Source organism: Mustela nigripes, chromosome 18 (assembly GCF_022355385.1).
Source record: "Mustela nigripes isolate SB6536 chromosome 18, MUSNIG.SB6536, whole genome shotgun sequence".
Taxonomy (NCBI): Eukaryota; Metazoa; Chordata; class Mammalia; order Carnivora; family Mustelidae; genus Mustela; species Mustela nigripes.
Window position 1 is genome coordinate 2,858,098 of NC_081574.1, and position 12,088 is coordinate 2,870,185.

At 42.8% G+C, this 12,088-nt stretch overlaps 1 protein-coding gene across 1 annotated transcript in view; it reads right to left on the reverse strand.

The window, feature by feature from the left end:
• Positions 1-12,088, reverse strand: part of CSMD1 (CUB and Sushi multiple domains 1) — a 1,942,714-nt gene that overhangs the window by 453,477 nt on the left and 1,477,149 nt on the right. Inside the window, exon 11 of the mRNA XM_059384481.1 lies at positions 9,793-9,896. Within this exon, the coding sequence (XP_059240464.1) occupies positions 9,793-9,896 (104 nt within the window). The remainder of the gene's footprint in view (positions 1-9,792; positions 9,897-12,088) is intronic.

Genomic DNA, 12,088 nt, shown 5'->3' on the forward strand with positions numbered 1-12,088 from the left:
GGGGGGGGGGGTACCTGGGTGCCTCAAGTCAGTTGAGTCTGACTCTTAATTTTGGTTCATGTCATGACTGATGTCAGGGTCGTGAGATCACAGCCTGAGCTGGGCTTTGCACGGAATGTGGAGCCTACTTAAGGTTCTGCCCCTCCCCTACCAGTTCATGGTGTTCTCCCTCTAAAATAAAAATAATAATAATGATAAAGTAAAATAAAATAAAATAAAAATAATAAATAAACCAAAAAATTCTAGAAACAAAGAGGGACATTATACAATGATAAAATGATTGATCCACCAGGAAGAAACACAAATTCTAAATGTGCAAACAACAAATACTAGAACCTCATAATCCACGAAACAAAACTGATACAGTTGAGAGAAGAAATAACAAATTAACAGTACAGCTGAGGACTTTAGCAGCTGTGATTTACCAACTGGAAAAAAAAATCAGCAAGTTTATAGAATATCTGAATTAAACAACTAACCAACAGGATCTAACTGACATGCACAACACTTCACCCGCCCCCAGCTGCAGAACACACATGTTTTATAAGCTACTATGGAACATTCACCAACACAGACCACATTCTGGGTCAGACGATGGACCTCCACACATTTAAAGAAACTAAATATAAACTGAGGGTTTTAGAGGGGAGGGAGATGTGGGGGGTGGGTGAGCCTGATGGTGCGTATTAAAGAGGTAAAGGATTGCACGGAGCACTAGGTGTGGTGCACAAACAATGAATCTCGGACCGCTGAAAAAATAAAATTAAAAAAAAAAAAAAGAAACAGAAATAATAATATATATATATTTTTAAAGATTTTCTTTATTTATTTGACAGACAGAGGTCACAAGTTGGCAGAGAGGCAGGCAGAGAGAGAGGAAGGGAAGCAGACTCCCTGCTGATCAGAGAGCCAGATGTGGGGCTCGATCCCAGGACCCTGGGATCATGACCTGGGCCGAAGGCAGAGGCTTTAACCCACTGAGCCACCCAGGTGCCCCAGAAATAATAATATTTTTAATACTAATTTCTAAACACATGAAACTTAAACAATACATATCCATGATCCAAAGAGAAAGTCTCAAGTGAAACAAACAAGAACAGAATCAAAATGAGAACAAAACATAGTTTTAAAAAAATCTGGGATACAGCTATTACAATGCCAACAAGACAATTTATAGTACTAAAATAACTACATTACATAAGGGAAAAGAAATTAAATAATTATCTATGTTCCAACCTCAAGGAACTACAAATAGTAAAGCAAAATAAACCCAAAGGAGCTGGCAAAGAATATGATAAGTGTCAGAAGTCAATAAAATTGAAAATAGAGAAAAAAAAAATAGAAAAGAAGAAACAAAAGCTATTTCTTTTTAAAAAAAATCAATGTAATTGATAAGCTTCTTCTTATAAGACTGGAGGGGAAAGAGAGAGAGGGAGAGGAAGAAAGAAGACACACATTACCAATATGAGGCATAAAACCGTAGATATTATTACAGAGTCAAGTCATAAAGAAGACTACATAATAAACATTATGATTAACTTTGGACTCATAAAGTTGACAGATTATTAAAAATGAAACAATTCTCTGATTACCACAAACTATCAAAATTCACCCAAGATGAAATAGACAATACACATAGTCCTAAGACCATTACAGAAATTGATCTTGTCATTAAGAAGATTCCCCAAGGGAAATCTTCAGACCCAGACAGCTTTACTAGAGAATTCTACCAATCTTTTATTGAGGAATCAGCACTATGTTCTTATACACTTTTCTGGAACATAACAGAGGAAGTTATAGTTTTCAACTCGTCCAATGAGACCAGTGTTACTCTGACGTGAAAACCAGGGCAAGAAGGGAGAGAAGGAGGGAGGAAGGGCAGGGACAGGGCCAGGGAAGAAAGGAAAGGGACCGCGAAGGAGGAAGGAGGCACAGACCAGTACGTCTCATCAACGCAGACACACGTATCCTTGATAAAATACTAGAAACTTAATCCAATAATGTGCAACACTATGGGGGTTAATGTAGAGCACCCATCAGCCAGAATACCTGTCTTGCTAAAATGTAACACGGAGGCTGCTGGGGGCGATGGAAGGTTTTGGAGAAAGGCTTAGGCCTTTAGAATGCCGAGGCCTGCGTGACCACACTGTCATAGGAATGCTACGGGAAGTTGGCGTCCCCAACACTTTCTTAGCCCATGCAACCATCCTGTGACCTAAGAGATGTATGCACTGCCCTTTGCGCTATGTGTACCAGAACTCAGGAACATGCAGATCAGCACATCGTGTCTTTCCCGTAAGCAGATTCCCCCAGCTCCAGCAAAACCCCTTGTCACACTGACATGCTTGAGAAACAGTGATAAGATCTGTGATTATCCTAAGGACCAAAAAAAGCAGGAGCGAAAAAGAGCAAGGGTCTTCCTCTCTGAGCACGGACCCCTTGCCTTCTCCTCTCTTTAGAGCCAAGTGCAGTCATCTTTCCTCCCTTGGTACAGGGATTACTGGCCGTTCCGGGACTCCACCACAAGGTGGAATTGATTCCAGGCATGCAAGGCTGGTTCAGGATTCAAAAGTCAAGTAATATAATCCACAATAGGAACTAGCTAACAAGGGACAATTTTATATTCACATCAAATGACACATAAAAAGCATTTGATAAATGGCAGCAAATATTATATTTATGAACTGGAAGTCTCAACTCTCCCCCAACTGTTCGACAGGTATAATGCAAGTCCTACTGCAGTCCCACCGAGAACTTTAGGGATGTATACAAGGTTATTCCAAAATTTATACAGAATGGTGTAGGCACTAAAATATCTAAAAGGACTAGTGCCTAAGAAAAGCAGAGTCCTTAAACTTGATGCCAAAGGCACAAGTTATGGAAAGTTCATAAATTCAACCACATCAAAATTAAAAACGTTTGCTCTGTAAAGACTTATATGAACAAGATAAAAAGACAAGTAACAGACTGTAGGGAAATACTAGCAAACCATGTATTCTACCAAGGACTGTTATCTAGAATAGGCCAAGAAATCCGCCTCCCTGCCTGCCTGCCTGCCTGCCTGCCTTCCATCAGAGAGAGTCAGGGGCAGGGGAGGGACAGAGGGAGAGAAAGAATCCCATGTAGCCTCCCTGTGGAGTGCAGAGCCTGATGCAGGGCTAGATCTCACAAACACAAGATCATGAAACAAGCCCAAACCAGGAATCTGACGCTTAACTGACTGAGCCGCAGGCACCCTAAGAATCTACAGAGAAATCTTAAAAAAATAATGTTAAATAATCCAATCCGAAAATAAGAAAAAGACATATGGACAATTTACCAAAGAGGATGTACAGATGGCAAAATTTTAAAAAGGCAGAGGGGAAGGCAAGAAAAAGACACTCAACATCATTTGGAAGTTTCTTTCTGAGATGAGGCCTGCGACTCATGTACAAACCAGCGTTATCAGTGCGGGGTCTATCCAAGGCAAATGAAACGCACACTCCCACTGAAACCCGCACAGAACTGACAGTCAGCCTGGAATCAATGCAGTAGGCTCTGCGGTGGTGACGGTGACCACAGAGGCATGGCGCATCCTGGAAATCGAGTCAGTCAAAGGACAGAACTATTCCCCAACTGGTTTTCAACATGCAGGGAATGCTGCTGAGTGGGGGAAAAAGACCATCGTACAAGGTCATACTCTGTGATTCCATGGCTATCACACGCCGACGATGTTACAATTTTATAGGTGGCGTTCAGAGTGGCTCTCAGCGTCAGCGGGGAGAGGGGAGAGGGAGACAGATGTGACGAGGAAAGGCAGCGCGAGTGAGACTTGTGAGCTGGGGACCGTGTGTCTTGCTGGGGATGAGCGCAAGGACTGAATTCAGAACTTAACACACACATGAATAAACAGGAAGGCCCAAGATTGATGAGCTGTATCAGTGTCAACATCCTGGCTGTGATGACCAGTTATGGATGAAGAAGTGAGCAGGCATCACTTCGTATCAACATCTTAGGTCCCGATATCCCTGGAGCAGTCTCCTGCCTTCACGACCATAAATGCAAGTGCTCCTTGTCCTCATCTAGCAAATGGGAATAACGAGATCACCAAGAGACAAAGCAGGTGCAGACAGATCCAGTGCATGACAGCTCAATCCCCTGCATTCCTCCTTCCTAGCACCTTCCATTGCCCACGATCGAGCCCTGCATGTGCATTACACGAAAGCAGAAATCATAACTATAGTAAGATAAATCTTGCAGTCGCAGTACACTTTTTAAACCAATTTGTTATTTACCATTCCTATTTACGCCTGCAACAATCCTTTGGGGCTCACAGGCCTAAGCCAGGCAGGCTTGCTGCAGGGAAGGGATGCCCCATATTGTTTTAAATGCTCTTATATCCCCCCTGCCAAAGAGAATAGCTTTGCCTTTGACTTAATTTAATGTCAAAAACACAACACAAACGTGAAATGCTTTTGACTGATGATTCACAGGAAAGAGATCCTTATCGCTTTGGGTCAAGAGCGTGCAGAGAAAGATGTGCATCTCTTCATTTCTTAGAGAAAGGAGCCACAGGGAATCAATACTGGTGACGGAATGAGCAGAGTATTTGGAGAATGGCTCGGGCTGTTGGGGCCCCCAGTGAGTTGGAATTCAACCCACCCCATCTCCAGCCAGCACTCAGTGAGCTTTGATTCCTTTGGGACCTATGGCTTCTCCCACGTAGGAAGGTAACCTCCAAAGACAACTTGCCATGGCTCCCAAGGTCCCAGGCCAACGTGCCCTCCCAGATCCCACTGAAACATTTGGTATCCCAAAGCTAAAATGCTGATATTCCATGGTCTGTTTATTTCCCCACTGATAGGGTTTCTGGAATTGTTGGGATAGAGAATCTAGACACTGTAGCGTACTGAGAAGGGTCCTGCTTTGCTCACCATCTCCAGGGAACTTAACAGGCTGGGCAGCCTCTTCCATTTCTCCTTGCTGGTCATTCCCCTAAAGATCCCCCAACCCCGAATCCTACTACATTGTCTGAATTGCAATAAATACTTCAAAGACTGCAGGAAGAAGGCTCTCAGATAAACAGACAGAGACAGGAAAGCTGACGTGCATGAAGTCTGAGTGAAAAATGATTTTGTTGGGGCACCTGGGGGCTCAGTGGGTTGGGCCTCTGCCTTTGACTCAGGTCATGATCTCAGGGTCCTGGGATCGAGCCCCACATCAGGCTCTCTGCTCAGCAGGGAGCTAGCTTCTCCCTCTCTCTCTGCCTGCCTCTCTGTCTACTGTGTCAAATAAATAAATAAGAAGAAAGAAGGAAAGAAAAAATAAAAAAAACAAAAATGGTTTTGCAGCATGAGTCTGACCTGTGTTATCGGATATACCCACGCGCACAGGCAGTGCCATTAGGAGAATGAAAATATGAAGAAAAACACTTGTGAACATGTGATTCCAGACTTAGAAGAACCTAAGGAGTGTACTTGATTCCTAATCATGAAAACACACGTTTTTATTGAGAGAGCCTTTAAGTAGCTATCTTTGTGTACTGCTTCCTAATATAAACTGCTTGAGCTTTTCTCAAAAGCACTAAGAGGTATATTGATTGGCTTCTCCGATAATATCGAAGATATATAAACAGGGAAACATCGGTTGTTAGTGTTTGCTTTTGTATGGCTGTTCCCCAGTCTTTTAATAAAAAAAGAATGATGCCCTTCGGCTTAGGATTTGCCAACAACAGCAGCGGGATGTGGCCACAGCCGTTCAATGGCTTGAGGAGCTTCCAGGAAAACAAGCAGCAGTTTCAGAAATAATAGATTGAGCGGCCATAAGTCACAACTAGTATCCTTTGCCGTTAATCCACAAATCTGGCAGCGCTGCTTGCTCACAGACGTCCCTGAGGTTGGCTATCCATCCCCTTAGAGGCACAGACATTTCAAACCTATAACCTGAAATTAAAGCAGTATCCTGGCCACCAACTGCGAATCACTGAAAAGGCCAGAAGGAACTCCAGATACAATTCTTCTGCAAAGTAAACTCAAGACAATTATCAATACATATTCTTGGACAGATCTCAACAGAGGTTTATTAAGTAAGTTATTTAATTTTAATCTTGTCCCTCTCTAAAAATAACCTGAGTAAATCCATTCATCTCTTGGGAAGATTGGACCATTTAAAGGGTCTCCTAAATTCAGTTATTCTCTTTCTGTGCCGAGAATATTAAGAAATGAAAATACCATTAACAAAAATTAGAACATTGAAAACCATATTTAGGATGAGCTAAATTTGGGTTAGGTAGCTGGCTTTCCAGATTTTTCCTGAAAATCCGAGGCTAGAATTCCATCCCCCCACTCCAAAAGAAGGGACCTACGGTAACACAGTCAGCCTGAGGCAGTAAATAGTCTTCATGAAGGAAGTTTCCAGCTTGTGTTGTATCTGAAATCCGCATCAGGAGACCCCGTGATTCCGTAATCTGGCCTACAACTGCCCCCACGTGCCCGCCGTCTCTCGGGTTAGATTTTCATTTCCGTGCTGAGAATAACGTCTAGCAGATAAGTCCTTCAAAATATTTGTTGATGTATTCTCTAAAAGTACCTGTTCATTTGAAGACACCAGCTGCGAACTCTCTAACCGGGTCCTTTCTTTTTCTGGAATTGTGTGTACTAAGGAAACAGATCAGTGGCTTCTCTTGTCTCTCTGCAGCTGATTAAAAGCCCAACTGATCTTTGTTGCATTATGTCTCCCAAAGGGCATCTCAGTTTGATTCAGTTGGCTATTTAGTTCTTCATTTATAGATTTGAGCTATCGAGACGAAATTCTAATAACACTTATGTCAATGTAATACATAGTTTCCTGTTGCTCTCTTAAGAACAAATAGTGTTAAAAAAAAATAAGTCCATGACTTTAGATCTTTAATAGTGACCTAAGGGATTTTATAAGGCATTGCTGTGTTGCATTTATATTTTATATTTTGCACTTATTTAAAATTTTCTCTCATTTGCTATAGTGACACCTTTCTTAAATTAGCTGTTAAGGTAATAATAAAGCTACTTCACTTGTGGGTTACATTTCTTAACTCTGCAGCATGCATTAGTTCATTCTGCTCCTTGCCACAGGCAGGGAAAGTTTATTATACGTATTTTATAGGCATGAAAACAGAGGTACAGAGTAGTAAAGTGATGTCCCTCTGGGTCAGAGAGGTAGTTAATAGCAAAGCTGGAGCCAGAAACTCCATCTTTGGCTTTCTGGCCCTGTTCCTCTCCACCCTGTCACTGTTCACAAATTCTACTGCAGACCCATGCCCGGCTGCGAGCACGTGGTCAGTGTGGCAGCTGCAAACAACCCAGAGGTCAGAGCTCCACTGTGCAGGACACATACTCCTGGACATGGATGAAATCTCTAAGAATTTGGCAAAAAAAATTAGTAAGTATTTGGTGACGGTGGCATAATAGGGAACTTCATACACTGTGGCAGAAGAACAGAGGAGCTTCTACCGAGAAAGTTTTCGGGCGATTGCTGGAGAAGGATAACAAGGTAAATGAAGTGACCCTCGCCCCTGAAATTCACCTGAAGGCAAACAAAACAAGTGTGGCAAGGCACTTATAGGGAGCTGTTGACTGCACAGCTGCTTATAAATGCCAAGGCAGGGGGCGGGGGAGGCAAAGACCATCAGTGAGAATAATGAGAACCCCTTAAACAACATGCCACATCCATGTGTCACAGTAAGCAGCAGACCCTGTAGAACAACATGGGCTTTCAGTATCTGTCTACGCCCAGGGTGTTCCGTTCTCTGCACATCAGCATATCACAGGCTGGCAAGGTGGGGTAAATCCTAAAGGATTTTACCTACATGTACCTATATCTTAGTCTTATCATTTATAACACAAGGATACTATTGTCCCCTAACTTACAGGATTAAGATAAAGACAAAATAAAATAATATGTATTAGGCATTTAGCCCAGCACATGTTATATGAGATACTCAATGACTATTAGCTACAATATGACTAGTGCTACTATTGTAATTATTATCATAAATCATGGGCCAGTAAAAGGATTTTAATTATTAGTCCTAATAGTATATGACCTATAATAAGATGAGATAGAGACCTGTAGTGGTAGGGAACAATGTCCAATCTATGATAAATGCTAAGAGCATATTCCCTGGGGCGCCTGGGTGGCTCAGTGGGTTAAAGCCTCTGCTTTCAGCTCTGGTCATATTCCCAGGGTCCTGGGATTGAGCCCCGCATCGGGCTCTCTGCTCAGCAGGGAGCCTGCACCCCACCACCACCTGCCTCTCTGCCTACTTGTGATCTCTGTCAAATAAATAAATGAAATCATAAAAAAAAAAAAAGAGCATATTCCCAATGCAGTCAGAATATAGCCCATGCATTGCTGAAGGCACGGACAGCATGTCCATCTACAGTATTTTCTTTTTCTTAAATGTGGGTTACCCCATAAGCAACTGTAAGTATTGAATGAGTGAGTGTAATAGCCAGTACTGTTTTTCTCTAGCAGAATAATAAGCTGGAGGTATTAGATAAGGAAAGGGCCAAGGTCTAGGCAGGGAGAGACAGGAAGCCCTTGGATGGTCCCACACAAGGGACTACCTGGCCAGGCTCACAGACATCCCAGGGGTGGAGAAATGTTAGAGACAAGACATTAACCAGGGAGAAGGGAACATAACAATACACCTTGTCTGTCCTGAATAGAGAGGAGATATTTACACAATGGTTACAAATTCACCTGTTTTGTCTTAAATGTTATAGATGGGATATTTACGAGTTCCCTGGTCAGTTTTCTATCCGAGTCTGACCCGAAAAGCCTGCGGCAGCAGCCCGGTCTGCACCCTCTCACCCCAGAGAACTTTTTTCTTTCCTTTCTGTTCTCACCTTCACTTGATAAACTTGCACTTCGTGTCACCGTTTTGTGTCTGCGACATTCATTCCTCGCCTTCACGACACAAGAACCCTGCAGCCCTCCGACAGTTTCAGGGGCAAGATCCCTCCCAAACAGAAAGCAAGCCTGAGCATTGTACGAGTGAACCAAAAAAAATTAAAAAGTGAAACACTGCAGCATGACCTGCACTAAAGAAAGCGGTTTCCCGCTCAGGAGTGCTGGCCATCGGCGCGAGCCCCTAACACGGGAGGGAAAGCTGCGAAGACATTTCCCTCCGTGCTCACAAGCTTGAGCTTGACGAGTAAGCCTGCTCCCAGATCCTGTTTTCAGTCTGTATCGTGCGGGTCTCACGAAAGTGACCAAAGTGTCCTGAAGGCCCAGCTTCAGGGAGCAGGTAAAGAGGCATCTCGGGTAGAGACCGGCAGGGCAGACCATGACTCCCCCGCAAGCGCAGGGGAGGGATTCATGGGCTGATTTTTATATCAAGGCTGCGACTGTACTTTTCAGGACTCGACACTGAGAGCCCCAGGTACACAGTCAGGTACCCCAGCTCAATCACCCCCAACCTCTGTGACTTTCAGCGCGTGGCCCTTCCAGGCTGCAAGTGGTTTTTCAAGACTCACGGTGTTGCTTGAGACAGCACCTGTACTCCCAAACACACCGCAAGGGCAAGGTCAGAGGAAGCAGGAGAGGTGAAGGAGGGTGTTAAGAAACCGCCCTTTCTGCTTTCTGCTCTTCTGTATATTGTCACTTTTTTTAATGACGTGAGGGGAAAAAATCAAAACAGATGAAACACAATCCTGAATTAGTTCTCATGTGAAATCAGACTTGGACATCACTAGCTTAGCAAGAATCCACGCATGCTGGCCCATGCTAGTCTGCACGCGCTAGTGGAAAAGGCACACGTCAGCCCGTACTTACACGTACAAGACCGTCCTGGTGTCTCCCACTTTGCCAGCGTCGCCCACTGTGAGCGTGTCATAGCCTCGTTCTAGCTCGAACTCCTCAAAGGCAAGCTTGATGACCTGCATAAAGCAAAGATCCTTATTTAGCATCACAGGAACTTTCCATGACTTTAAATATGCAAACACCTAGTTGTAGTTTAACTACGGACAATTGTATATTCCCTGCCGTATATTCTCTATACAATTATATATTCTCTGCCTACATTTGAGGACCCTCCATTACAGAATTTTAAAGAATTCTGAACTGCTATCACTCCAGAGATACTGATTATCAGCACTAAAAGTGATTTTAAAAGCGAAAAAGTCGTATTACACCTTAAATCAAATATTTATCAAATATTTATTTTTTATAGTGCTGAAAAGGACCCAAAGATAATATAAGCAAAAGAATTGTTCCTTAATTCTTTTTAATTATTTTTAAATATATCTCATATGTTAATTCTTCTCATATTTCTTTTAATATATTTTGAGGACACCCAAATACTCTGAAACAAACATTTTTAGAGTAATGTATGCAGATTTTATTTGATTATCCATATTAACATATTAAAAAGACCTCCTGAGGCAAGAAAGTTTCCTCTGCATTTAACTCTGCAAAGCTTTATTTCTTAAAGAACACTTTGCCGTGGTGATTGACACCATACCAACTAGATATGATCGGTTTATGTCTGATTCAGCCATGTATTATGATTCTATGAATTTCTTTTTACAGAGCACAGGACTCTTTTCTCCTGAAAGAAGAAATGCTTTCTTCCATGACCAACGCTGTGAAATGAGAAAGACAGTAAGAGATGTCATGAAATCAGGCTAGAAACCTGAGTGGCAAAGAGATCAAGGAACAGAGAGTTCGGTAGATGATAGACGGTAGACAGATAAAATAAGATATGAAGGTCACTGACAGATGACAGATAAGACAGATCTATAGAAGTGACAGATCAATAGATCGATAGATAAAAGAGTCACACAGATAAAAGATTGATTAGAGATACAGAGATAGACTCATCAATCATTAGAGAGATGAGATGGCTGGCTGATAGACGATGGAGATAAGAGAAGAAAGTGACACAGAAAGTAAATGGATAAATATAAATTATAGGCAGACGGATGGATAGACAAATGCATAGAAGAGCGAGCTACATGGCGAGAAGCAGGAATCAGAGGAGGAACACAGGACAGGAAGAGCAGAAACGGAACTACACTTGGATGCCTGCTAGCTAGACCTCCAAGCAAAGAGCATGTGGCAGCAGCAGGAAGGCCGGCTTCCGACTAACAGCAGATTAGTGTGCAGTCCGGAGCGGCTCCACACAGGTGCTCTTCCGAGCCAAGCCGAGCTAATGCGGAACACATTAATGTTGCCATTTGAAGTCCCTACTAAAACTAGTGATACAGTTATTATAAGTTATTACAAAAGGCTACTCTTTCAAAGTGCAGTGTTTGTGTGAATACATTATTTTAGTAGTTGTCTTTGAAACAGGCGTGGGGGTTGACACCTGTTGCAAACCAGGATCAATACTGCATATGAAACTTAGGACCTGAGCATGGTTTTATTTACTTTTTTTCCTTTCTCATGGGTCTGTTTGTAAGTGACCATGGTCCAATAAGAAGAGAATAAAAGCACTGAGACTGGCAGGTTCGTTCCCACCACATTTCTGAAAGATGTACCCAGGCCTGCCTCGTGCAGCACCCTGCAGTGTCACGATGATAATCCACTAATGTCCAAGGGTCACGCTTGGGCACCTCGTAATGAGTCACACACAGGGGGTCTCACTACGTAACTGTGCTTTCATTAGGGGTGTATAAATGGCCATTTTGTGGTTTTGTCAAGCCAATGCAAAGAGTAACAGAGAGCCTTGTTTCAGTGTTTCACCTCAACAATCAGCCAGAGCCTGTTGTCAAAGGATAATCTCTACTCCATGCTGTTAATGCTCCATAAAGATAAAATGTACACCCAGTCTTGGGCCAAGAACCTAGAGTGTGTCAGACAATGTGGCATTCTGTAAATATTCTACCTGGTGTTAAAACAGAAATTCACATTTGTAATGAAACTTCCATCATTTCTCCATCAGGGATAGGCAGAGATGCAAGTGAAAAATAATGTTAAGTAAATGCATTTTTTAAAGATTTTATTTCTTTGCTTGAGAGTTAAGAAAGAGAATGCATGCCTGGGAGAGCAGGGCAGAGGGACAGGGAGAAGCAGGCTCCTTGCTGAGCAGGGAGATGGACTCGGGGCTCGATCCCAGGACCGAGGGATG